The following is a 26,851-nucleotide window of genomic DNA, read 5'->3' as shown; positions in this document are numbered from 1 at the left end:
CTCCCTCAAAGTATGCAAGGTTTCTCCAAAAGAATAATCCTCAGGAGGAGATACAGATTATATAGACTCCTCTGCATCAGAATCCTCATAGGGAGGTATAGATAATTCCTGATCAGAAGAGGAATCAGAAGAAATAGAAACCTGATCGGAAGATTCATAATCAGTGTCTTGCCTAGGCCACTTATCCCCTGATCAAGGTAATAAGGTCATCAGCCATTTTGATCATCTGTTTTTTTTTTTTTTTTTTTTAGGCACAGAGGCCTGTGCATGTGGCTCATGTGTCGGATTTTTAGTTTTAGAAGATGCTTTTGTCTTTGGTTTTGCAACTGTCTTCTGTTGGTGCCTGCTCAGCGGCTCCAGACCCATCCGAGGAAGATACATCCGTCGGTCCAATACCTTGAGTATCTTGCGGCATGCCGGACTCCTCATGGGTGTCAGTAGAGGCCTGCGACTCGAAGGTAGAGGGTATCAGGGGCTGCGAAAGTACCTCACTGAGTACCGGCGGACCGGCGACTGGCTTAGAAGAAGCTTCGTCGGTTTTGGATCTTGACTGCCTTTCTCTGCCTTTTTCTTTGCGTTTTTTGTGTACTCTGGTAGTTGGATTGCTATCTGACGACATTTCTGGGTAATTAAATCTGTTTCCAAAATACTTTGAGGCAAAAATATACCGATGCTTAATAGTGCGTTGGTTAAATCTAGCACAAAACCGACAGCCAGGCACATTGTGATCAGGGCCTAGGCAAGGAATACAGTATAAATGGAAATCCTTATGAGGTATTTGCTTCCCACAAGTAATACAATTATTTACTTTTTCTGACATCGGTATGGAGCAAGAAAAAAGTTTCCCCAACGGGGTACTTAGCTTTAGTGAAGACTTCAGTTCTGAAACTCAAACTCGAATATTTCAGTAGTCGGCCAACCGGCACTTGCGAAATGCTTCTGCTTTGGGCACCGTGCGGCAAGAAAGACTAAAGAAAATGGCGTCGGCTGCATGTTTTATACCCCTGACGACCTGACGTCATGGAAGAGGAGACAGCAACCGACGCAGGACAAGACCTTGGAATTCAGGCCGACTGAGGGCAACCTGCCAGCAGATTACCCAAATGTAATGACTGCAACAGTGAAACACGAAGACCATCAGCATTTGTGAGGATGGTGGAACCAAAGGAGGAATGTAACCTGGATTACTCATCCAGTTTGCAGTGACATACAAAGGTATGAACTGTTCACCAAGTAGCTGCTGCACAAATATCATCAATAGGCAATCTATGGGCAAAAGCTGTTGAAGTGGCCATTGCCCTTGTGGAATGAGCTATAGGTTTAGATTGTAAAGATAAATCCTTTTTGCTGTAAATAAAAGAAATGCATTCAGATAGACATTTGAATAGAGTAATCTTGGCCACTGTTTTGCCCAACTTAGATTCTGAGAAGGCCACAAACAACTGACCTGACTTCCTGTACGGTTTGGTTGTATAAAGGTAGAACGTAAGCCAATGATGAATGCCCAACAACATATGCATGGTGTATTCATCTTTGTCTGAACACCTTGAAAAAGACTGCTGGTAGGTTTATTGACTGATTTAAATTGGTCACGCATGCGACTTTAGGAAGAAAAGAGGAGTTTGATTCTTAAAGAAATTCTGTTTATGTGAAATGCCAAATATGGGAGCTTACAGGAAAGGGCTTGCATCTCTGAAATCAGCTTGGCTGAGGTGACTGCTACCAGAAAAATTGTCTTCTAAGAGAAATTTGCAATCGACCAGTGATGCTGGTTCAAAAGGTTGTTGAGTCAAGACTTGTAACAGTAATGTTTCATAAAGGTACAGGGTCTCTGATAGGTGGTCATAACAGAAACGCTCCCTTCAAGAAAGCCTTACAGACTCATAAGGAAGCCACAGAATTGCTATTCTGACCTATGTGAAATTTGAAATGGCTGACATTTGCATTTTGATAGTAAACTGCAGCCGCTGTGGAAAAGTGTTGACAGGAATTCCAGAATGGAAGGAATACGGGCACAGAAAGGATATAAACCCCATAACACAGCCCAAACAGAAAATCTCTCCATTTGCTACTGTAGATTCTGGTAGTGAAGTGTTTTTGAGAGACTGATATGATCTGAACAAAGTGGTGAGCCTGGTATCTTTGGCTAATGTTAGAATTGAGGAACCAAGCTGTCAATTTCATGGCTTTCTGGTCCACAGGAGGCAGTCCAGATGGATGTGTTAGTAGACCTGGATAATGGTCCAGCATCCATGGAGGCTACACTAGTAGAGGCCACAGGAAGAGAATCCGCATTAGTAAAGGCCAGAAATGTGCAACGAAGACCACTTTGGCCTTAAATTCATACAGAAAGCAAGAATGTACATTAAAGGCAATGGTAGAAAGGCACAGAGAAGACCTGGGAGCCAATTGTGGACTACAGTATCCTTTGGTGGCTGTTACAGTGAAGGGATCAGGGCAAAGTAACTGCTGCATTTGTTGTTTAGGTAGGATGTGAACAGGTCAGAATAAGGTTGGCCCCAGCCACTGAAAGTCAAAGTTGTCATTGTTGGATTGAGGGACCACCCAAGAGGCATTAAGACTGCTCTGCTCAATCTGTCTGCTAGCACACCAGATGACCCCAGAATATGTTTTGCTATTAGAAAGTGGTGAGAAGACATCACCTATTGACAGACTCTCATGGCTTCTTGACACTGGGGGTAGGAGCATGCTCCTTCCTGTTTGTTGACTCATAAAACCATGGACATATTGTTTGCATATACAGAAATCACACCCCTGGGGTGGACATCCTGAAAGGCCCGCAAACCTAGATTGCACTCATCCCCAAGACATTGATGTGAAGGTTGGCCTCCACATGTAACTAAGCACCTTGGGTCTGTCTTCCCTTCAAAATTCCCTCCCCCCATCATAGAAGGGATGTGTTCATGGTCACTACAGCCACAGGGGAATCCATAAGAAATGGGTGTCCTTCTGTCACTGAAGGTGTTATCCACCAGGATATGTGCTTCCTGCAAATTTGAGGGAGTTGAATTTTGGCATGAAGTAGATGACAGACTTTGGACCACTGCACCACTAGGGTCAACTGAAACACTCATGTAAAATCTGGCTAATGGAACAATGAAGATCCTTGACGCCATTAGATTGAGTAGGTGAAAAATGAGTCTCGCAGGAGGGGAAGGGTGATGGAGAACCTGAGTAGCTGTGAGATACAAGAAGAGCACCCTGAAGTTGGCAAGTCTGGTGGTCTGTAAACTTGTATACAGGTGGCATATGACAAATTCTATTTGCTGAGAAGGAATAAGATGACATTTGGTTAGGTTTACTGTGATCTCTATGTTGTGCATCAGCTGGAGCAAAAGGTCCCAATGGTTTAGTAATAGGTCACTGGAGGTAGTGGTCAGGAGTCAATATTCACAGTACGGGAATACATGGATCCTTGGCAGGCAAAGAAGCACTGCCACCACTGCATCATCTTGGTAAACACCCTGGGGGCTGTGATGATACTGAATGGCAGGACTCTGAACTAATAATTGGCACCCAGTCAGAAATGGAGAAATCTCCTTGAATATGTCTCTATCTTCACATGATAGTAAGCATCTTTGAGATCTATGGAACACATTCAGTCATCCTTCATCAGCACAGGTAAAATGGACTTTAGTGTGACCACCCAGAACTTTATCTGTTTGACATACTGATTTAAATTACTCAGATCCAAGATAGGTCTGAGGTCTCCTGTCTTCTTGGGTACTAAAAATAACTCTGAGTAGTCTCCAATTGTAACTGGTCTTCAGTGACCAACTGAATGACTTTTTTCCTAACAGCTTGGAAATTTCTGCTGCTGTGAGTTCCCACTGACTGGGTGAAACTTTGGGAACTTTCTTTTCCTAATAGGAGGATGGGAAACAGTATGGTGAAACATCTAGAAATGAATTATGCTTTGCCAAGCTTGTGGGTGCAGAGATAAATGTCTCCCAACTGCCTCCGTCTGTGTCTTTCACTTTGAATCCAAATAAGATGGACACATTCAGGAAGGCACTAACGAAGAAAATCTAAAATCTTTCCACAGAACAAGACCGCTGCATCCAGGCTTGCCGATGGATAGAAATGCCATCAGTTGCATTTGAAAGCAGTCACATGGACATTGGAAGTGACTGGAGGGCAGGAAAGCTGACAGTCCACCGTCTTTGTACATCCATATGCAGGATACCAGACAAAGAGACCTGGAAATGTCCTTGGTCAGGACTCACTGAAATCTGGTAACATGGGTTACATAGGAAGTTAAATAGTTTAGTGCTCTAAAATCACTGAAGGATATGTCCATTTCCCAAACCAATCCATACCCTAGACTCCATGTTAGGGGGAAATGGATTGAGGAAATTTGCTCCAGTGTTTCTGGTCTGTGGGCGATTCCAGGGTTTTTTTTTGTTTTTTTTTTAGGGATGGGTTCCACCATGTCAGGGACGGTAACAACCAGGACGAAGATGAGCTGGAACCAAAGGCTTCCAGCAACATAGATTCATCTGGAGAAGGGTTATCCGTGAACCATTTCCCCTCTCTGTTTCATCAATTCAAAGATCTCACTAAAGGATATGTCTTCATTGGGGGACCTGGGGGAGCCTTCGCCTTTATCCAAGTATGTCTCTTCTGTAAGAAACCATGGGGAAAGTCTTGCTTCCGCTTGCACATCTGTTTTCTATGAACCAGTTCCAGGGAAGGGTTGGAATGTTCTGAATTAGACTAGGAACTACTGTAGCAAGTGGCCTGTGAAGCCTGTGGAACCGACTGCCCCTGTCTGACAGGGAGACAGGAAGTAGAAATGATTCTTACTGGGGTTCAAGTGAGCCAAACTGGAATGATGCGCCTTCTTCAGCATCGACAGGACCCACTCAAAAACCTCAAAGTATGAGGATGCCATCAGCTCTACTGGAACCCTTGTGTCTGCAGACAGAAAGGAGACCTCAGAACAGAGGGGTCTTCAGAAGCCAATCTCAGCACTGAGATATTCTGAGCAGGGGCACCGATTGGAAGAGATGGCTCTGACAGCTTTTATGTCGACTCATCCCCTGGAGCCATGGCGCCAAAGCTTCACCCACCAGTCTCTTCTGGATCCAAATATACCGGAGACAAGAGAGGAATGGAACCTGACACAGTCAAAGTCACTTGTACTGTCAGCCCTGAAAAAGATACTCTGGGACAAATCAGATCCAATATAACTGGTTCTGAGGGTGGACTGGGACTGGATAAGAAAGTGTAGGAGGGATAAGTGGCCCAATACTCATTAAGTGCAGAGAGAACTCTGAGCTGAATCTACATTCTAAGGAACTTACTCATCATCCCGTTGACATCTTGTTCGGTCAAGCTTCTGGATGGCCAAGTGGACGACAACACCGAAGATGGTAGAGTACCTTTGTTCTTGAAGGATCAGCAGGTATACACTGGGCATCACTGAGCTTGGGGAGAAAGTACAGTTTTGTACCTACCATGAATGTAGATGTTCGAGTGCTAATACAGCTGCAGTCATAACAGATGGGTTCTCCTGCTGTCAGGCAGGTCCTCGGTCAGCCGAATTCCAAAGACTAGGTCCGGCATCAGTTGTAGTCGCTTCTTCCCTGACGTCAGTGCAACAGGGGTATAAAAGAACCAGCCGACGCCATTTTCTTCAGTTTTTCTTGCCCCAGATGTCAGGTGCCCCCAGAAGGAAGGCAATACATAAAGTTATGTAATAATGCCATGCAATATAATCAAAAAACAGTAGTTGCAAGCAAATACACCATAAAAGAATACCCCTAGAGGGGAAGGAGGGAGGGAAACCTGGACTGCAGCTGTATTAGCACTCTAACATCTATTTTTATGGTAGGTACAAAACTGTACTATGTTCATCGTGCATACAGCTGCAGTCATAACAGATGGGTAGAATCCCAAAGCTAAGAAAGGGGTGGTAGGCACTAGGTGGAACTAGGAGGAGCCAAAATGCCCTGCAAGACTGCAGTGGCAAAGCCTGCTCTAGATTTGGAGTATAATGGTAGGTTGTAGTGCTTGGAGAAGGTATGCACAGAACTCCAAGTGGCTGCTTCCAAAATATCCTTGGTAGTAACTCCTCTGAGGAAGGCTGCAGAGGTGGCAGTGGCCCTGGTGAAATGAGTTCTAATGCCTGTAGGAACAGTTTTGCCATGAAAGGAATAGCAAAAGCGTATGCAGTGGGCTATCCATTTTGAGATTGTCTGTTTAGAAATTGGCTTTCCTTGAGCTCCTACCGCATAGGCCACAAAGAGCTGTTCTGATTTTCTGAAAGGTTTTGTTCTGTCCAAATAATAACGCAGTTGCCTGTGGATGTCCAAGGAATGTAGTAATCTCTCCCCTTTGTTTTGAGGATTAGGATAAAAAGTAGGTAAATGTATGGCCTGATTTAAAGCTACCCTGGATACCACTTTAGGCATAAAGGACAGGATGGTTCGTAAGGAAACTCTGTCCTGATGGAAGATGATAAAAGGCTGGACATCCATGAGAGCCTGTAGTTCTGAAACTCTACAAGCCGAAGTGATAGCCAGAAGGAAAGCTGTTTTCCAGGACAAATATTGCAAATCTGATGAGGCAGCTGGCTCAAAAGGAGGCAAAGTCAGTTTTTCCAGAATGAAATTAAGATCCCAAGCAGGTATTGGATGTTTCCTTGGAGGTCTTAAATTCTTAGCCCCTCTGAGGAACTGTCTTAATAGAGGGTGAGAGAATAAAGGTGGATCAGTGTTGTATTCTGCAGAAATGGCTGAGGCATGGATTTTGATGGAGGAGAACGAAAGTCCACTGCTTAGCAGTTCAGCCAAATATTGTAGTATTTGAGGTAAATATTTTTTCCAGGGTTCTGGCCCTTTTTCTCATTCCAGACACAAAAATGTTTCCATTTTGCGGAGTAAGCTTTTCTAGTTGATGGCCTTCTGGCCTCCAAAATGACATCCTGCACCTCCTTGGAGAGTAGGGCCTGCTGTGATGCTAAGGAATCTTCCATGCGGCTAGATTGAGTGTTTTTAACTGCCTGTGAAGAGTTTTGAAGCTGTGCTGAGTCAGAAGAAGAGGCATTAGTGGCAGGGTCCATGGTGGGGAATGCGTCAGGCTCCACAGGAGTGGGTACCACTGTTGCCTTGGCCAGTCCGGAGCAATGAGGATCATCTTTGGTCTGTCTGCTCTTCAATAGGACTTTGGGCAGCAGAGGAAGAGGCGGGAAGGCATAAACTGTCACTGATGTCCAACTGAAAGAGAGAGCGTCCACTCTCCAGGCCTTTGGATGGAAGATCCTTGAGCAGAATTTTGTCAATTGATGATTTTTGTGGGAGGCAAAGAGATCTATGTCTGGCCTTCCCCATTCTTGGATTATTTCTGTAAAAACTTTTGGATGCAACTTCCATTCGTGTGGATCTGTCATATTCCTGCTTAGGTTGTCTGCCAGCGTGTTTTCCTTGCCTGGCAAGTACTGTGCTTGTAGTTCCATTTGTAAGTCCATGGCCATGTTCCAAAGTGACATGGCCAGTCTGCATAGGGGATAAGAATGTGTTCCTCCCTGCTTGTTTATGTACCACATAACTGTGGTGTTGTCCGTTCTTATCAATAGTTGGCCTGGTTGTAGAAGGTCCTTGAAAGCTATAATAGCATTTATTACTGCTAGCATTTCTTTTTGATTGATGTGAAGATGCTTTTCTTTTTCGGACCATTTGCCCTGAATGCACCGGTCTGTCATGTGTGCCCCCCAGGTGTAGTCCGAGGCGTCTGTTGTGATGACTTGATTTGCTTGAGGCTTGCTGAATGGAAGACCTGTGTTTGTTTGACATGCTTGAGCCCACCTTAGAAATTCCTTTTGCAGACATGGAATTAGTGGTATTATTGTTTCCAAACTGTGGCTGTGTTGAGACCATATGTTTTTTAGGTACCATTGTAGTTTTCTCATATGCAGCTTTGCACATGGGATTAGTAAGATGCAAGATGCCATGAATCCCAGAGCCTGCAGGATTTTCCTTGCAGTCAGCCTGGTGCAATTTGCCAGTGTTCTGAAATATTGAATTAATTGCCCCTGCTTCTCTGGCGTGAGGTAGGCCATCTGGGTGTTTGTGTCCAAATTGGCACCCAGGAAAATTATCTTCAGAGAGGGTATTAGTCTTGATTTCTCTTTGTTGACTGTGTATCCCAGAGAGTTTAATAACATTATTACATAAGCCAGATGTTTCAGAAGAATGTGCTTGCTGTCCGCTTGGATCAGGCAGTCGTCCAAATAAGGGTATATTTGTATCCCTTGAAGTCTGCAGTAGGCAATTACTGATGCCAGGCATTTCGTGAATACTCTGGGCGCAGTAGATAAGCCAAAGGGCAATGCAGAGAATTGATAATGGGTTGAACCTGGAAGAAATCCGAGGTATCTTCTGCAATTTTGTCTGATTGGGACATGCAGGTATGCCTCCTTGAGGTCCAGTGTTACCAGCCAAGACTCCTTGCCCAGCATGGGAAGAAGTTGCTGTAGGGTGAGCATCTTGAATTTTGGTACGAGTAGGAATGTGTTTAGGATGGAAAGATCCAAAATAGGTCTCCAATCTTTTCCCTTCCTTGGCACCAGAAATAGCCTGGAATAAAAACCTTGACCTTGTTCGTGTGAAGGTACCTCTTGAATAGCTTTCATGTTTATAAGATCTGAAATTTGCTTTTGTGCCTCTGCCCTTTGATTGTGTGGCAGGTTTGGCATGCCTCTCATTTTTGGAAGGGTATGAAAATGGAATTTGTAGCCTCTGTTTATAATGTCCAGGATCCATTTGTCCTTTGTGACAACATGCCAATTTTTTGAGAATAGTGCCAGCTTTCCTCCTAAGGGGGCTGCCATTTGAGACCTGGTTGGCATGCAAAGGGGAAAGTCATTGGGTTTGCTTTCTGAAAGATTGCGAGTTGTCCTCACCACCTCTTTGTGTAGGAGCTTGCCATTGTCTGCCTCTATACGATCCTTGGGATTGTCCTCTGCCCCTCGGGCACCTGTATCTGCCTCTTTGGGGTCTGTCTGTGGCAGGAAAGGACCAGTTTTTGGAAGGCCAATTTCTACTAAAATGTGGGGGATGAACCTGCAGAAATTCTTTCACAGTTTGCATTGATTTAGCCTTTTCCTCCATTTTCCGTAATACCTGCTCAGCATTTGCCCCAAATAGTACATCCTTTTGAAGAGGGGCGTCTAGTAATTTAGCTTTGACATGATCAGGCAAGGCTTGTTCCTTGAGCCAGGCATGCCTACGTATGACTGAGCCTGTAACAGCAGCTCTACATGAGGCCTCTAGAGCATCAAAACCACATTGTAAGGTATGTTTACCCACTTGTTCTGCACTATGCATCAAATCCTGCAACTCCTTCAAGTCTGGTTGTTCAGGTTGTGACATTTTACTTTTCAATTGAGATAACAGAAACTGTTGGTATTTTAGCATATGAAACTGACAGTTTAAGGCCCTCATGGATAAGGTAGCCGAGGTATATACCTTTTTTCCCCACCTTTCTAAGGATCTGGAATCTCTCTCGGAAGGCAATGGATTTTTGGCAATGGAGGCCTTAACTCGCTTAGGCCCCTGTGAGATGGTTTCTAGGTCAGCAGCATGGCTTTTGTATAGAAATTGGTGAGAGTCAGGAACCCTGTAGTACCCGTCAGGCTTAACTGGAGCTGGAGATAGAGAGTCCGGGTTAAGGCAGGCCTCCGAGTAAACATCATCTAGGATGTCCAAGACAGGAGGTATAGCCAGAGGCCTGTGCTGGGGTAACAAAAGAAATTCCCTGAGCCTTTTCTTGGAATCTGAATAATCCTGGCCTTCCCAGTGGAAGTGTTCCCTTAAGGTATGCAAAGTTTCCCCAAATGAGTAATCCTCAGGGGGGGATACAGAAGGAATAGACTCCTCTGCATCAGAGTCTTCAAAAGGGGAGTAAGACTGTTCCTGATCATCAGAGTGATCTGAAATAATGAAGCCCTGATCAGAGGAGGGGGAATCTTCCTCCACTCTGGGCCTTTTGTCCGGAGGTGGCGGAGAACCTCTGATTAGAGTAATTAAATCCTCAGCCATTTTAAGCATCTGATTCTTAGGCATGGGGCCTGGAGATGGGCCCTGTGTAGCTGGTCTCTTAGGGTGCATGGTTGCTTTAGACTTGGTGAAAGCCTTGATGGAGAAAGAAGAGGAAGGTCTGAAGACACCTTGAGTGGAGGTGGACCTGTCCACATTCTGTGTTTCAACGCCAAGAGTGGCTTCGGTATCTGTAGTCGGGGTGTGGGCAGAGGAGCCTGCGACCTCGGGTACAGGAGACACCGCCAAAGATGTGTCGTCGGTAATCAGGGGCTGCGTAGGCGCCTCGCTGGGAACCGGACCACGTGTAGTTGGCTTTGGCGTGGTGTCAGTAGAGGCCGCGGACCTCGAGTGTCGGTCCTTGTCTTTGTGTTTTTTAGACAAGACCTGAGTCGGAGTATCCGACGACATAGTATAGTTAAATGCTTTCCCAAAATAATGTTGGGCGAACTCCGCCCGACGCTTAATAGTGCGTTTGTTGAATGTAGCACAAAAGCGACAGACCGAGACGTCGTGGTCTGGGCCTAAACAAGGTACACAGAGGGAATGGAAATCCTTATGCGGTATTTGCTTCCCACAAGAAATACAATTATTAACTTTGTCTGACATTGGTCTGAGGCAAGAAAAGTTTCCCCAACATGGGTACTTAGCTTTTAAGAAGACTTCGGTTTCCAAATTTTTCGTAATCTCAGGAGCTGGCCGACCGGCACTTGCGAACTGCTTCTGCTTCGGGCACCGCGCGGCAAGAAAGACTGAAGAAAATGGCGTCGGCTGGTTCTTTTATACCCCTGTCGCACTGACGTCAGGGAAGAAGCGACGACAACCGACGCCGGACCTAGACTTTGGAATTCGGCCGACTGAGGACCCGCCTGATGGCAGGAGAACCCATCTGTTATGACTGCAGCTGTATGCACGATGAACATCTGGGACTGATGAGGTGACTGATGGATCTGAGGAACTGCCGGCATTGAATGTTGAAGTACCAATAAAGTCAGATCTGGGAAGTACTTACTAAACTTGTCCATGTCTGACTTCTCTTTCTCTTTTGAATTCTCCTTTTGTCTTTTTCTTTCCCAACTTCCTGGTTTCTCTCTTTTTCCTTTGTCTTGTCTCTGAGCTTCTTTTCTTTGCTTACAGGAGAAGAAGCAGTAGAGGAAATTGAAGGTACCGCTGACCTAGTCTGAGGGGGGGAAGGAAACCTTTCACGATCAATTCCTCCCATCTTATTTGAAGAGCCCAGGAGCTAAATGAAGAATAGGCCTGACACTGTGTGTCAAGATGGGGAGTGCTCAAACAATAAACACACAAGGAGTCTGAATCCTGGGTAGGAGAATTTGTGACCACACTCCATGCATTTCTAGAAATCTTGTCCATCAGCCATTATGATTGCTGAAGCTAAAAACACAAGCAATGAACTTATAAGTAATAAACCTCTATTCTAAGCAGTATATATATATATATATATATATATATATATACACATACACACATACACATGTATAAATATATATATATACACACATACACATGTATATATATATATATATATATATATATATATACACATACACATTATATATCTATATCTATATATATATCTATATGTATATATATATATATATATATATATATATATATATATATACATATATATATATATACTTATATATATATATTTATATATATATATATATATATACATATATATATACATATATATACATATATATATATATATATATATATATATATGGATACACACACATATGTGTGTGTGTGTGTGTGAGTGCATAGACATCTACCAAACTAGAAGCACACTATATATGTAAAATAAAGAAACACTCACTATAATTAACATAATTAGCTAAATCTAGAAGTAACAAACTCTAAACTACTACAATAACTGGGCAGAAAAAGGTTCTCTTGGTAGAGGGAGGAAGAATGCTAATAATACTAATTAGTTGGTACTGCATCAAAAAAAGGATACAACAATCTTGAGCCCTCGAGAACACAACTAAATTATTCATGCAGCAAATGAGATCCAAGCTACTGAGGTGGAGTTCAGGGAATTATAGGTAAGGGAGGAGTCAGAGCCCTGGAACCAGAGAGCTTTAGAATCCGTGCTGAGGTCGGATCCAGTTGGATCTGACAATGCATAGTTAAATTGGACAAAAACAGACAACACTGGACTGTAGGTTTACCTATGTTTTAAACAATAATTTAATAAAGGTGCCACAAGTCACTGTTCTCTCACCGTAGATCAGCTTTTCTCTCACCTCAACTATCCTTCTCCAATAAAGTGGAATTTTTATCACTGCTTCTCTGGTGTCCAGAAGACAAAATGTGATGGTGTTAATAGCTTAAGAGTATCACTTCTCTTCACCAAAAGATCTAGACTTTGCAAATATCTGTGTGCACTGGTCCTGCAGGTGTACAAAAGTACAGTTGTGTACACTTACCATAAATGTGGATGTTCGAGTGTATTCACTGTTGCAGTCATTACATTTGGGTTATCTGCCTGCAGGTAGCCCTCAGCCAGCCTGAATATAAAAGTCTTGGATCCCTGCGTCGGATGCTGTCTCTTCTTCCATGATGTCAGGTCGTCAGGGTTATAAAACATGCAGCCGACACCATTACATCAGTTTTTCTTGCCCCAGATGTCAGGTGCCCCATAATGGGAAGCAATTATATCTTAGGTTACACCTCCAACACAAAGCAAATACACCAGAAAGCTGAAATATACTAAAGAGGAAGAAGAGTATAGCCAAGAGAAGTCAGGGGGCTGGAGGGAGGGTAACCAGGACTGCAACAGTGAATAAACTCTAACATCTACATTTATGGTAAATGTACACAACTGTACTATGTTTTTTGTGTTTCACTGTTGCAGTCATTACATTTGGGTTGATTCCCAAAGCTAAGGAAGGGAGGAGGAAGTTAGAGAGCATTAGGACCAGCTATTAAGCCCTGCAAGACTGCAGTGGCAAAACCAGCTCTGGATTTAGAAAAAAATAGGCATGTGGTAATGTTTGGTGAAGCTATGTACAGAGCTCCAGGTAGCAGCTTCTAGGATGTCCTGGTAGGGACACCCCTGAAAAAGGCTGTAGACGTAGATGCAGCCCTGGTGGAATGTGATCTTATCCCCTGTGGGGTAGGTTTTCCATGGTGCTTACAGCTGAAATGAATGCAATGGGTGATCCACTTAGAAATGGTTTGCTTTGAAATGGTCTTCTCCTCTGCTCCTGCAGCAAAGCCAACTAGCAGCTGTTCAGATTTTCTGATAGGCTTAGCCCTGTCCAAATAAAATCTAAGTTGTCTGTGCACATCCAAAGAGTGCAGTATTCGTTCTCCTTTGTTCTGTGGATTAGGGAAAAAGGTACGCAAATGAATGGACTGATTAAGGGCCACACTAGACACCACCTTGGGCATCAAGAAGGACTGGTCCTGAGGGACACCCTGTCTGCATGGAAGATGATGAAGGGCTCCACTGCTATGAGGGCCTGTAATTCAGACACTCTTCTTGCTGAAGTGATGGCTAGAAGGAAGGCTGTTTTCCAAGAAAGGAATTTCAACTCTGCAGTTGCAGCTGGCTCAAAAGGAGGTAGAGTGAGCTTTTCCAATACAAAGTTAAGGTCCCAGGCTGGAGTAGGGACTCTCCTGGTTTGTCTTAAATTTTTGGCCCCTCTGAGGAATTGCTTTAGCAGGGGGTAAGAGAAGAGGGGTGGTTCAGTATTATAATGTACTGAAATGGCAGAGGCATACATTTTAATTGACGAGAAGGATAGGCCCTTGTGGAGCATCTCTATTAAGTACTGAAGAATATGCAGTAAGCTGGGCACTGTTGTGCCCAACCCCTGAGTCTGGCTCCAGGAACAGTATCTTTTCCACTTTTCAGCATAGGATTTTCTAGTACAGGCCTCCTTGCCTCCAGAAGGACATCTAGCACCTGCTTACTAAGGGATGCTATTGGAGAGCTCAAGGAATTAGCCAGGCTGCAAGGTTCAGGCTTTGAAGCAGAGGGTGCAGAATCTGGCCCTCCTGCTGGGACAGCAGGGAAGGGGTCTGAGGCAGGTGCCATGGTTCCAGCAGTGACATACTGTGTAAGAGGGGGGTACCAGTGCTGGCGTGGCCAGTCTGGTGCAATAAGTATTGTCCTTGGTTTGTCCTGTTGGATCTTTAGCAGAACTTTCGAGAGGAGAGGCAGAGGAGGAAAGGCATAAACTGAGAGGCTTTCCCAGGTGAAGGACAGGGCATCCACATTCCAAGCTTGACTGTGGGAAGTCCTTGTGCAGAATTTGTCCAATTAGTAGTTCTGAGGGGAGGCAAACAGGTCTATCTCTGGATTCCCCCCATTTGTTTCTCAAAAGTTTGAATATCTTTGGCTCTAGTTTCCACTCGTGTGGGTCCATGACATTTCTGCTTAGGTCATCTGCCAGTGAATTTAGCTTGCCTGGCAGGAATTGAGCTTGTTGGTGCACTTGGTAGCTCAAGGCTGTGTTCCACAGAGCCATGGCTAGTCTGCAGAGAGGGTACGAGTGGGTTCCCCCCTGCTTGTTTATGTACCACATAACAGTGGTGTTGTCTCTCTTTACCAATAATTGTCCTGGAAGAATGTGGTCCTTGAAGGCTGTCAGGGAATTCTGTACAGCTAACATTTCTTTTTGATTGATATGCAGGTGAATCTGACTCCGGTTCCATTTGCCCTGAATGCAATGCCCTGCCAAGTGAGCCCCCCATGCATAGTCCGATGCGTCTGTTAGGGTTTGGGTGGCAGGGGGTAGAGTGAATGGGAGCCCCTTGTTGAGGTAGCAGGCCTCTGCCCACCAAAGGAACTCTGTCTTTACACAAGGAATGATAGGAATAAAGGATTCCAGGCCCTGAGAATGTTGACAACATAGGCTTATTAGATAACATTGTAGTTTCCTCATATGCAGTCTTGCATATGGAATTAGTAGAATGCAAGGGGCCATGAACCCCAGGGCTTGCAGAATTTTCCTTGCAGATAGCTGCGTCTTTGTGGCCAGTAGTTTGAAGTAGGCTGTCAAACTTGTTTCTCTGGTGTGAGGTAAGCCATCTGGGAAGCCATGTTCAAGCTTGCTCCCAGGAATACAATTTGTTGGCAGGGTACTAGATGAAATTTCTTTTCGTTTATGGTGCACCCCAGTGAGGTTAGAAGTTTCTTTACAAATGCCAGATGTTTTAGAATCATGTCCTGGCTTTCTGCCTGAATTAGACAATTGTCCAGGTATGGGTATATTTGAATATTTCTTTGCCTGCAAAATGCAATGACTGGAGCTAGGCACTTTGTGAATACCCTGGGTGTAGTAGATAAGTCAAAGAGAAGTGCAGAGCCTGCTCTGAAGCATAGGTATTTCCTGCAAGATTCCCTTATTGGAATGTGCAGGTAAGCTTTCTTTAAGTCTAAGGTTGCCAACCAGGCAGCTTTGCCTAGCATAGGAAGCAGCTGCTGAAGTGTTAGCATTTTTAATTTTGGGATTACCAAAAAGGTGTTTAGAATAGAGAGGTCTAGAATAGGATGCCAGGAGCTGTCTTTTCTGGGTACCAGGAAAAGTCTTGAATAAAAACCTTGTCCCCTTTCTTCTGTTGGAACAGGTTGAATAGTGTAGTAGTGGTGTAGTTTTCATGTATCAACAGGACTATGAAGCCTCTTTGCATATGCTCTTGCATGATGTGGAACAATATAATCAAGTGTCAGTAAATTAACGCAATGTTGCATATGCCAAAATTAAATACATGTTGGAAGACAATTTGTACCAAGGTGTAATAAACGAACAATTATATAATTACTTGTTGGTATCCAAGCCAGTCACCCCCATTATTTTCGGTATCCCCAAAGTACACAAAGGGCTACAACCATTACCATTCAGACCGATTGTAGCAGGAGCAAAGGGGATTACCGAACCATTAGGGAAGTTTTTAGATGCAACATTGAAAAAGTTTACAGCATCTTTAAAATTTTTATGTAAGGACTCCTGGGAATTTTTAAGAAGTGTTAAAAAGGAATTCTATGAGGAGACCAAGTATTTGGTTACAGTTGATGTAGTGGAATTATTTCCAAGCATTCCACACGACACTGGCTTAGCATGGTTTAATGAAATGTTGGCTGAACATTCAACATTGGGAGGTAAAATGATAGCATTACTTGTTGAATTTATGGAGGTTATTCTTAATAACAATTTTATTTATTTTTGTGGGGAATTATTCCGGCAAAAAAGAGGTGTGGCAATGGGCACCCCTTGTGCCTCTGCTTATGCCAACATTGTGCTAAGTCACTGGGAGTCAAATTACATATTTAACACACAATGGGTTGAACACCTGGTACACTACCAACGTTATTTGGATGACATCTGTATATTTTGGAAGGGCAACATGGAGGAACTGGAACAGTTTATTAGGCACATTAATGGTAGCACAGATTTTTTGAAATTTACGTACAACATTAGTACAGACAGCTTGCAATACCTTGATGTGAATTTACGCAAAAATATTGAAAAGGAATGTTTTATGTCTTGTATACATAGAAAGGACAGTTATTCAAATATGTTTTTGCAAAATAATAGCAACCATCCTTTATTTCAAAGGAAGGGGATCATCAAAGGGCAACTAATTAGAGCGGCCAGAATGCGCAGTGAAGAGACTTTGTTTAAGGATGAAAGTTTATTTTTGAAAACATTGTTCGAGGAGAGGGGGTACCCTACACAACTAATAGATGCAGTGATTTCAGAGGTCGCAAGCCAGAGGTTGGACAAATACTTCCCTTTACTGGGAGAAGAACGTAGGTATGAGCATAGTAGAACAGACAACAAATTAAAAGAGCAAAGGTGTCTTTTTGTTCACACAAATTGTAATGAAAGTCTATCAATAGAAAGAGCTGTTGGTAAATATTGGCCGATAGTGACCATGAATGAGGAATTCAAGCAAATGCTTGGTGACAAACCTCAATTTATTAGAAGAAATAAGAATTTGAAGGAATTGCTTGAGACCAACTATGGGGTAGGACAAAACAGGGAAAACCGAAGGACTGGAACATTTAAATGCAACACTTGTAAGCAGTGCCCCAACATTATTAATAAAAAAGGGTTTTATTTAAATTCTAGAAAGACCTACAAAAAATCTCCGGGGTATTTTAATTGTAAAACCAAGGGGGTGGTCTACCTTGGTCTGTGTCAGTATTGCCAGTGTTTTTACATAGGCAAAACGGAGAGGACGCTGGCAAAAAGAATATACGAGCACCTTTACGAGATCAGTAAAGGGAAAGAGACGAACGCATTCTTTAAACATTCATTGACTTGTGACCAAATGGAGCTGAGGTTCTTAGTTTTAGAACAGGTAGACATTAACCCTAGAGGAGGAGACTGGGAAACCTCCTTAGAGTACAAGGAACTACTCTGGCAGGTGAAATTAGAAGCAGTGAAAGCCCCCTGGCCTTAATGGAGCTATTAGTATTGCTAGCTTATTGAAAATCAGAAGAGCAAAATTGTAATAGAAAGGTATAATAAGTAATACTACAAAGGATTATGTGTGTTATGTGCCAGTTTATGTTATTTACAATATTTGACAGTATGTAACAAGAGGTGTGTAAAGCCTCAGTGTTTTAGAGAGTTATTTTACAATAATTTACAATATTTGACAGCATTTAAGAAGGTGTGTGTGAAGTCAAATTGTTTTTGGAGAATAAGTATATGATGTTTGCGAAGTACTGTTGACCAATACTTACAAGATGTAGGATGATTTAAACAACTGTGTACCAACCATAATGTTTTAGTCTTTTAAGTATCTCTGCAGTGGTCAAGTAAGAAACACTGAAGAATTTGTAAAGTTGGTGTTATATTTATTGGTAGTTGCTAGTAGGTTTAGTAGTTTGACAGATACTTTTAATATTCAATATTTTAATATTTAATTTTTTAAATGTCTACATTTTTATATATATTTTTTATATATTTCCATTAGACATTGTTTGTATTGTATTTGGGTAGAGTAGATTAAGGAGTTGTACATATGAACTCTGTTGTAGAACAAAACACCATCAGTTATATGGCAATGTTACAAGTGAACCTACCCCTTTAATTACAAATTCAATAATGGAATAATTGGATGTTAATGGAATTTAGTGTTTGGTAAGGGCAGTATAAAAGCACCTACCAAAGTATGTAACAAATGTCTTGAAAAAGCCTGGGAGTGCCTGGGTGAAAGCGCTTGACATACGACATACTGGATGTGCTTTGTGTTTTTAACGCTGTTCTGGTGAAGCTTTTAAAAAATAAAACAAAATTTTTCTTCAGTACTTGGTTCGCAATCTTTGTATCCTGATTTTTGGACTACAGGTTGAATAGCCCTGATACTTAGAAGAGAGAGAGAACCTGCTGTTGAGCCTCTGCCCACTGATTTAGGGGTAAGTCTGGCCAACCATTTGGGGTTGGTAAGGTGTGGAAGTAGAATCTGTATCCTTGGAAAACTATATTTAAAACCCATTTTTCCTGGGTAATGAGTTCCCATTTTTTTGCATGCCAGGCGATCTTTCTAAGGGAGCAGGGCTTGGAAGATTTAAGGTTAAGTCATTGTGACATTTTTCCATAGGGGGGTGTCTTACTACTTTCAGCTTTGGAACTGGGAGCCCCCCACTGCTTAGGCCTGTGAGTACCTTGAGACTGTAGCCTAGGTGGTCTGCTGTTCCTGGGTTTGGACTGAGAAGGTCTGGAAGAGACAGGAAAGGACCAATTCTTAGAAGGCCAATGCCTACTATATCTGGGAGGCTGTACTTGCAGGAGATCTTTTACAGTTTGCATAGATTTAGCTTTTTCCTCCATAAGGACTTCTTCTGCTTTGTTGCCAAACAGGCAGTCTTGGTTTAAGGGAGCATCCAGTAATTTAGCTTTAACATGATCTAGCAAATTTTGCTCCTTACGCCAAGCATGCCTTCTAAGAACAGACTCAGTGACAGCAGACCTGCAAGAAGCTTCTAAAGAGTCAAAACCACATTGCAAAGTATGTTTACCAACTTGTTCAGCAGAATGCATTAAATCCTGTAATTCTTTATTTTCAGCACAGTCAGGAATCAACATAATTTTCTGTTTAAGCAGTCCCATAATATGCTGCTGATACTTTAACATATGAAACTGGCAGTTTAAGGCCCTAATGGCCAAAGTAGCAGAAGTGTATACCTTCTTACCCCCATCTGTCCAAGGCCCTGGAATCTCTATCAGAGGGTGTACGTTTTTTGGCAGTAGTAGCCTTAATGCCTTTAGGTCCTTGGGAAATGGTCTCTGGGTCCACAGTAGGATTCTTGAAGAGGAACTTGTGAGAGTCAGGTACTCTGTAATACCGGTCAGGTTTCCTGGGAGCTAGAGGTAAAGTGTCCGGGGCCAGGATAGATTCCAAGAAGGCATCATCTACAATGTCCAGGACAGGAGGGATAGCTAAAGGCCTGTGTTGTGGGAGGAGCAAGAATTCCCTAAGCCTCTTTTTGGAGTAAGAGTAATCCTGGCTTTCCCAGCGGAAATGCTCCCTAAGAGTGTGCAAGGTTTCACAAAAAGAAAAATCTTCTGGAGGGAAAGCAGAGGGAATGGAGTCCTCTGCATCAGCATTCTCATAGGTAGATAAGGGCAAATCCTGGTAATCAGAAGAAACAGAAATTTCAGAATCCTGATCAGAAGGAAAATCAGTTCTAGGTCTCTTAGAAGGTGAAGTTTGGCTTCCCATAATTAAAGTAATAAGGTCTTCAGCAATTCTTATAATTAGTTTTCTAGGCATATGGGCCTGGCCATGTGGTTTGGATGCTGGTTTTCTAGGCATGGGTCGAGATGGTGTCGGTTTGAAATGCAAGTCAGTAGCCCTGAATAGACCCTCAGAAGCCGGTGCCTGCACAGCGGCTCCGGATCCATCCAAGGTAGAGACACATCTCCAGGTTCCATGGTCAAAGAAGCATCTCGTGGCATACCGGACTCCGAATGAGTCTCAGTAGAGACCTGTGAATCTGAAGTAGCGGGTATCAAGGGCTGCAAAAGCACCTCACTGAGTACCAGAGAACTGGTGACTAGCTTAACGAAAGTGTTGTCGGCAGCTTTGGACCTATGCGGTCTCTGTCTTTATCTTTACTGTTTTTCAGAATGTCAGTAGTCGGATAGCTTCTCGAAGCCATTTCTGGATAGTTAAACCGAGTACCAAAATAATTTACTGCAAAAATAAGCAGACGACGAATAGTTTGGGGGTTGAATAAGGCACAAAACCGACAGTGAGGGATGTTGTGGTCTGGGCCTAAGCAAGGAATGCAGTAGGAATGAAAATCTTTATGAGGTATTTGCTTTCCACAGGTAATACAATTGTTAACGTTTACGGACATTGGTTTAGAGCAAGAAAAAGGATCCCCAACGGGGTACTTAGCTTTTTTGAAGACTTTGGTTCTGAAACTCGAAAACAAAAATTTCAGGAGTCGGCCGGCATTTGCGAACTGCTTCTACTTCAGGCACCGCACGGCAAGAAAGACTGATGTAATGGCATCGCCTGCATGTTTTATACCCCCTGACATCATGGAAGAAGAGACAGTATCTAACACAGGGATCCAAGACTTTGATATTCAGGCCGGCTGAGCGCTACCTGCAGGCAGATAACCCAAATGTAATGACTGCAACAGTGAAACACGAAGATCATTGGGGAGGGCTACAGGAGAAGTAAAAAGCCTCTCAATCTCCAATAAAAAGCTAAGGCTATAATTCTCTTAGGAGTACTGCACAGCCGTAGTTGAAATTCCCCAGCATGTTACTTATTGACCAAATTTTACTGATGTTTTTCTTTTATCTCCCTCACCCAAGAGATAAATTAAGGCTCTGCAGGAAAACAGAATAGGCAGAAGTATGAGGCAAAATGTTGGCTGACCAAGGGCTTCAGGAAAACAAGCCATGTATGGAGGAAGCTTAACTAGAGATCTGGATGAGGCAAAGAAATGAAGAAGCACTAGAAACTGGACTACACTTTCTACTACATCTAACTGTAGTAAAAACAAACCACCTGCTTACCTTTTTTATCTCAATGGCTGCTTCTTTAACTTCAGGAACACATCTGAATTCATTCAGTAGATCATGAATTTTAAGTGCATATTCGTCTATCCAGGCAGATGACACACTCATTTCTGAAGAATGCATTAGCTCATTGCGACTTTTGATCACCTGAAAGTATGCAAAACACACTATTTGTAATTAGTTTAAGACAATCAGTGCAAAGGAAAAATAAACTCTTTGCAACGAGTCATGCAAGAGTCCATTTTCTAGCCACCTGACCAGTTCAGACTGGTTCATGCAGTTGTTACGAGGGGAAAAAAATCTGAAGATCTTCACCTTTTGTGGAAAACAGGTTGTAGTCTACTAAAGAATACATTTTAATAACATCAAAAATTAAGTTCAAGAATGAATTATGGATAAGTTATCACACCTATGTGAAATACTGCATGAAAAATTTCAATGTTTCACATTCTACTCCCCCAAGAAGCAAAGAGCTACAGAATAACTGTCTGTATTCTTTCAACTTAAACATCTAGACAAACTGGCAAAAAATAAACTAAATTAATTTTAATGTACAGACTATATTACAGAAAGAAAAGAATAGTTATGTAAAATCTTACCATAACCATAGATGTCCTTCTCTTCGCTTTTAAGTACTGTTGTACGTGGGACGTTGCACGTATGGCTCAGTGATACATCAGCCATAAAACAATATCCACATGTACAATCCTCAGAACTGAATGGCCCAGGAGGAACGCCAATCTAAGGAAAGATTATCAGACATCCACAACAAAAAGCAGGCACCGAGGGAAGGAGGGAGGAATAGAATACAGCAACATAGAAGAGAAGGACATCTATGGTTATGGAAAGATTTTACACAACTATTCTATGTCCTATTCTAACATTGCAGTATTCTTTACATGAGGGAGACTACCAAAGCTCAGGAGGAAACCTGGTAGGGGGAAGGACCAAAAGAGCTCTCTAAAAAGCCATGAAGAATGGCTCCAGCAAAACCAGTTCTAGATCTGGAGATGCAAATCCACCTTGTAATGCTTGGTGAAGGTATGAACTGAAGTCCAAGTAGCTGCTTCTAGAATGGTATTAGTATCCAAATCCTTAAGGAAAGCACCCAAAGAAGCCACAGCCCTAGTTGAATGAGTCTCAACATGAAGGGAGTCTCTTCCCAAGGAAAACATAACAAAAATAAATAACCTTCAAAATCCAAAAGGAAACAGACATTATGCTTGGAAACAGGCAATCCCAGAGCCCTGGGATGAAAAGAAAGAAAAAGCTGATCAGATTTCCTGATAGCCTTAGTTGTATTCTAATAAAATCTGAGTTGTCTATGCACATCCAAGGTATGCAAAATCCTCTAACTAGAGGATTGTGGAGAAGGAAAAAAGGTAGGCAAATGAATAGATTGGTTAAGAGACAACTCACTCACAACCTTGGGCATAAAGGAAGGGTTACTACTCAAGAAGACCCTGTCCTTATGGAAAATCAGAAAAAGTGGGAAGCCATTAAGGCTTGAAGCTCAGATACCTTTCTGGCAGAAGTCAAAGCTAGTAACAGAACAGTTTTCCAAGTAGACTGTTGCAAAGAAGCTGTAGCTGCAGGCTCAAATCCACAGTCAGCGTCTCCAGAACAAATTTCAAATCCCAAGGAGGAGGAACAGGTTTCCTGGGAGGTTTAATGTGAAGAATGCCTTTGAGAAAAAGTTTAACCTCTAACCTAGAAGTCAAAGGGGGAGACAAAGGCACACAGGCAGAAATGGCTGACAGATGGCCTTTCACCGAGGAGTAAGCCAAACCATCATTAAGCAACTCACTCAAGTAGGAAAGAAAATGGAACATCCACATACAGTGGATCCAGGTTGTGTGAACGACACCAGATAGAAAATCTCTCCATTTAGATAAGTAGGATTTCCCAGTATTGGGTTTTCCAGCCTCCTGCAGTACCCTAAGCATGTCCTCAGAAAAAGGTGTCTGAAAGAAATCAGAAGCTTATCACCCACAGAGTCAGATACTGGGTTGACAGATGTTGATAGATAAGAGATCCTTTGTCCTGTGTGAGAAGGTCCACCCTGTAAGGTAACTTGTGATGCTTGCCCTTGGCTAAATGCAGAAGAGGGAACCAATGCTGCTTTGGCCAAAAAAGGGGGAAGGTCCACCCTGTAAGGTAACTTGTGATGCTTGCCCTTGGCTAAATGCAGAAGAAGAGGGAACCAATGCTGCTTTGGCCAAAAAAGGGGGTCATCAGCAAGATTTTTGGTTTGCCCAGTTGAATACTGAAGAGTACTTTCTGAATGACAGGAAAGGGAAGGATGCATAAAGAAACATCCCCTTCCATGAAATTGATAGGGTTCCACCTTCCAAACCAAAGGACCTGGGACTCTGGCACAAAACAGAGAAAGCATCTGTTCAGAGGGGAGGCGAACAGATATACTTGAGGAATACCTCACCAGTGGCCAATACCCAGAAACACATCCCTGTGAATCATCCATTCATGGGTTTGATTCATGGACCTGCTCAAATTGTCTGCCACAGAATTCTGACTGGAAGAGATGTAAACTGCCGAACAGTCACCTGGTACTGAACTGCCAGTTTCCATGCAATGACAGCTAACCGCACAGAAGGTATGACTTCATCCCACCCCACCACCCCATTTATTTACATACCAGAGAACTGTGGTGGTGTCTGTAAACAGTTTTAGGGGTCCTGGCCGGAAAAAGAGGATGAAAAGCTTGAAGAGCTAATATAAAGGCTCTCATCTCTTTGAATTTGATATGCTCCTCCTTTTAGAAGGAAACCAGAGTCCCTGCTGTACCTTCATGGAAGCAAAGACTGCCCCCCCCCCATCCTAGGTTTGAGGCGTCTGTAAACAACTCGAGTGGGAAGAGGAGGATGATGAGGAAGGTCTGGGTTTAGGGAAATCTGCTGAATCCACCAAAGGAGCTCCTTTCTGAGACAAGGAGAAGAGGAAAGTACAGTTGTGTACACTTACCATGAATGCAGATGTTCGAGTATATTCACTGTTGCAGTCATTACATTTGGGTAATCTGCTGGCAGGTTGCCCTAAGTCGGCCTGAATATCAAAGTCTTGGGTCCTGTGTCGGCTGTTGTCTCCTCTTCCATGACGTCAGGGGTATAAAACATGCAGCCGACGCCATTTTATTCAGTTTTTCTTGCCCCGGATGTCAGGTGCCCCCCAAATGGGGAGCAAAAATATGTATATATAAACAACAACAACAATATATATATCTATATAAATGCACTTTTAGCAACATAAACTTTACCTTCATCTAAAAGCAAATACACAACAAAGGCTTTAAAATATAGTACAGGAAAGAGAAGTTCTAGAAGAAAAAAGGGGGATGGCGGGTGGGTAACCCGGACTGCAACAGTGAATACACTCGAACATCTACATTTATGGTAAGTGTACACAACTGCACTATGTTCATCGTGTTTTACTGTTGCAGTCATTACATTTGGGTAGAATCCCAAAGCTATGGATGGGAGGATGGAACTAAATAGCATTAGGAGTGGCTATAAGGCTCTACAGAACTGCAGTGGCAAAGCCTGCCCTGGACTTAGAGAAGAGAGGCAAATGATAATGCTTTGTAAAAGTATGAACAGAGCTCCAAGTAGCAGCTTCTAGAATGTCTTTGGTTGGAACTCCTCTGAGAAAGTCTGCTGAGGTAGAGGCAGTCCTGGTGGAATGTGACCAGATTCCCTTGGGCACTGGTTTACCATGATGCAAGTAGCAGAAATGAATGCAGTGGCTTATCTACTTAGAAATAGTCTGCTTTGATATAGCTTTCCCCTCTGATCCTGCACCAAATGCCACCAGTAGTTGCTCAGACTCTCTTAGAGATTTTAAGTAGAATCTTAGTTGTCTGTGTACGTCCAATGAATGCAGAATCCGCTCCTCTTTGTTCTGCAGATTTGGGTAAAATGTTTATTAGGTGAATAGTTTTGGTTAAGAGACACACTGGATACCACCTTAGGCATAAATGAAGGATTGGTCCTGATGGACACCCTGTCCGGTTAAAATGTAATAAAAGGCTCATCAGCCATGAGGGCCTGTAGTTCTGAAACCCTTCTTGCTGAAGTGATTGCCAAAAGGAAAGCCGTTTTCCAAAATAAAAACTTTATATCCGCAATAGCTACTGGTTCAAAAGGAGGCAGGGTGAGTTTTTCCAGCACAAACTTGAGGTCCCATGCAGGAGTTTGTGATCTTCTGGGAGGCCTTAAATTTTTGCCCCTCTAAGATACTGTTTTAGCAGAGGATGAGAAAAGATGGGAGGCTCCGTGTTGTAATGAGCTGAGATAGCAGAGGCATGGATTTTTACTGAAGAAAAAGATATGCCCTTGTCAAGCATCTCAGTCAAGTATTGTAAAATCTGAGAAATATTTGGTTTTGCTATGTCCGTTCCTTGTGCTTGTTTCCAAGCACAGAACCTCTTCCATTTGTCAGCATAAGATTTTCTAGTACTAGGCCTTCTGGCTTCCAAAATGACATCCATCACAGATTTACTGAGGTGTTGTTTGAATAATTACATGATCAGCCATGCTGCCAGGTTCAAAGTTTGGAGCTGAGTGTGCAGAATTTGATTGCTCTGCTGAGACAGTAGATGGGGTATTTGAGGCAAGTACCAAAGAGGGAGTTGAGACATATTCCTTAGAATTGGTTACCAGTGCTGGCGAGGCCAGTCCGGGGCAATTAGAATAATTTTTGGTCTTTCCTGTCTGACCTTTAGCAAGACCTTGGTGAGAAGAGGCAGAGGAGGAAAGGCATAGACTGAAAACCAACTGAAGGATAGGGCATCCACTTTCCATGCTTGTCTGTGAGAAGTCATTGTGCAAAATTTGTCCAGTTGGTAATTTTGGGGGGAGGCAAATAGATCTATGTCTGGGCTCCCCCATTTCTGTGTTAACATGCTGAAGACTTGTGGATCCAGTTTCCACTCATGAGGGTCCATACGATTTCTGCTTAGGTCATCTGCCAGAGTATTTTGTTTTCCTGGCAGGAACTGAGCTTGAAGATGTACTTGGTAAGTCAAGGCTGTGTCCCACAATGCCATGGCTAGTCTGCAAAGGGGGTAGGAATGTGTACCTCCCTGCTTGTTTATGTACCACATAACTGTGATGTTGTCCGTCTTTATCAGTAGTTGTCCTGGATGAAGCAAGTCCTTGAAGGCTGTCAGGGCATTCTGAACAGCTACCATCTCTTTTTGGTGGATATGCAGATGCATTTGTTTGGGCTCCATATGCCCTGAATGCATCTCCCCGCTAGGTGGGCCCCCCAAGCATGGTCTGATGCGTCTGTAGTTAGGGTTTGGGTGGCAGGGAATGAGAGGAATCATTGTTTCCAGACTGTGACAATGTTGGCTCCATAAACTTTTTAGGTACCACTGAAGTTTCCTCATATGCAGTCCTGCATATGGAATTAGTAAAATGCAGGATGCCATGAACCCCAAAGCCTGCAGAAATTGTCTTGCAGATAACTGGGTTTTTGTTGCCATCTGTTTGAAGTACATAATCAGTTGCCTTTGTTTGTCTGGCGCAAGGTAAGCCATCTGGGCAGTTGTATTCAAGCTTGCACCCAGAAATGTAATTTTTTGAGAGGGTACCAGTTGTGATTTCTTTTCGTTTATTGTGTACCCTAGGCATGCTAGAAGCCTTTTTACAAACGCCAGATGTTGAAGAAGAATGTTCTTGTTTTCTGCTTGAATCAGTCCAAGTAAGGACATATTTGTATGCTCCTTTGTCTGCAAAA

General features: G+C 42.9%; 1 protein-coding gene across 5 annotated transcripts in view; it reads right to left on the bottom strand.

The window, feature by feature from the left end:
• Nucleotides 1–26,851, bottom strand: part of LOC122802630 (uncharacterized protein CXorf38-like) — a 615,103-nt gene that overhangs the window by 364,087 nt on the left and 224,165 nt on the right. For 4 of the 5 annotated variants that reach the window (XM_044072324.1, XM_044072323.1, XM_044072321.1 and 1 more), the window contains one exon: nt 21,092–21,241. The exons of the other annotated variant lie outside the window; for it this stretch is intronic. In XM_044072324.1, the coding sequence (XP_043928259.1) occupies nt 21,092–21,241 (150 nt within the window). The remainder of the gene's footprint in view (nt 1–21,091; nt 21,242–26,851) is intronic. 5 annotated transcript variants of the gene reach the window in all.

The sequence above is a fragment of the Protopterus annectens genome, chromosome 5.part0 (genome assembly GCF_019279795.1).
Source record: "Protopterus annectens isolate FY-2018-M chromosome 5.part0, PAN1.0, whole genome shotgun sequence".
NCBI lineage: Eukaryota > Metazoa > Chordata > Ceratodontiformes > Protopteridae > Protopterus > Protopterus annectens.
Note: the sequence above shows the minus strand (reverse complement) of the source record. Positions and strands in the feature narration are given on the sequence as shown.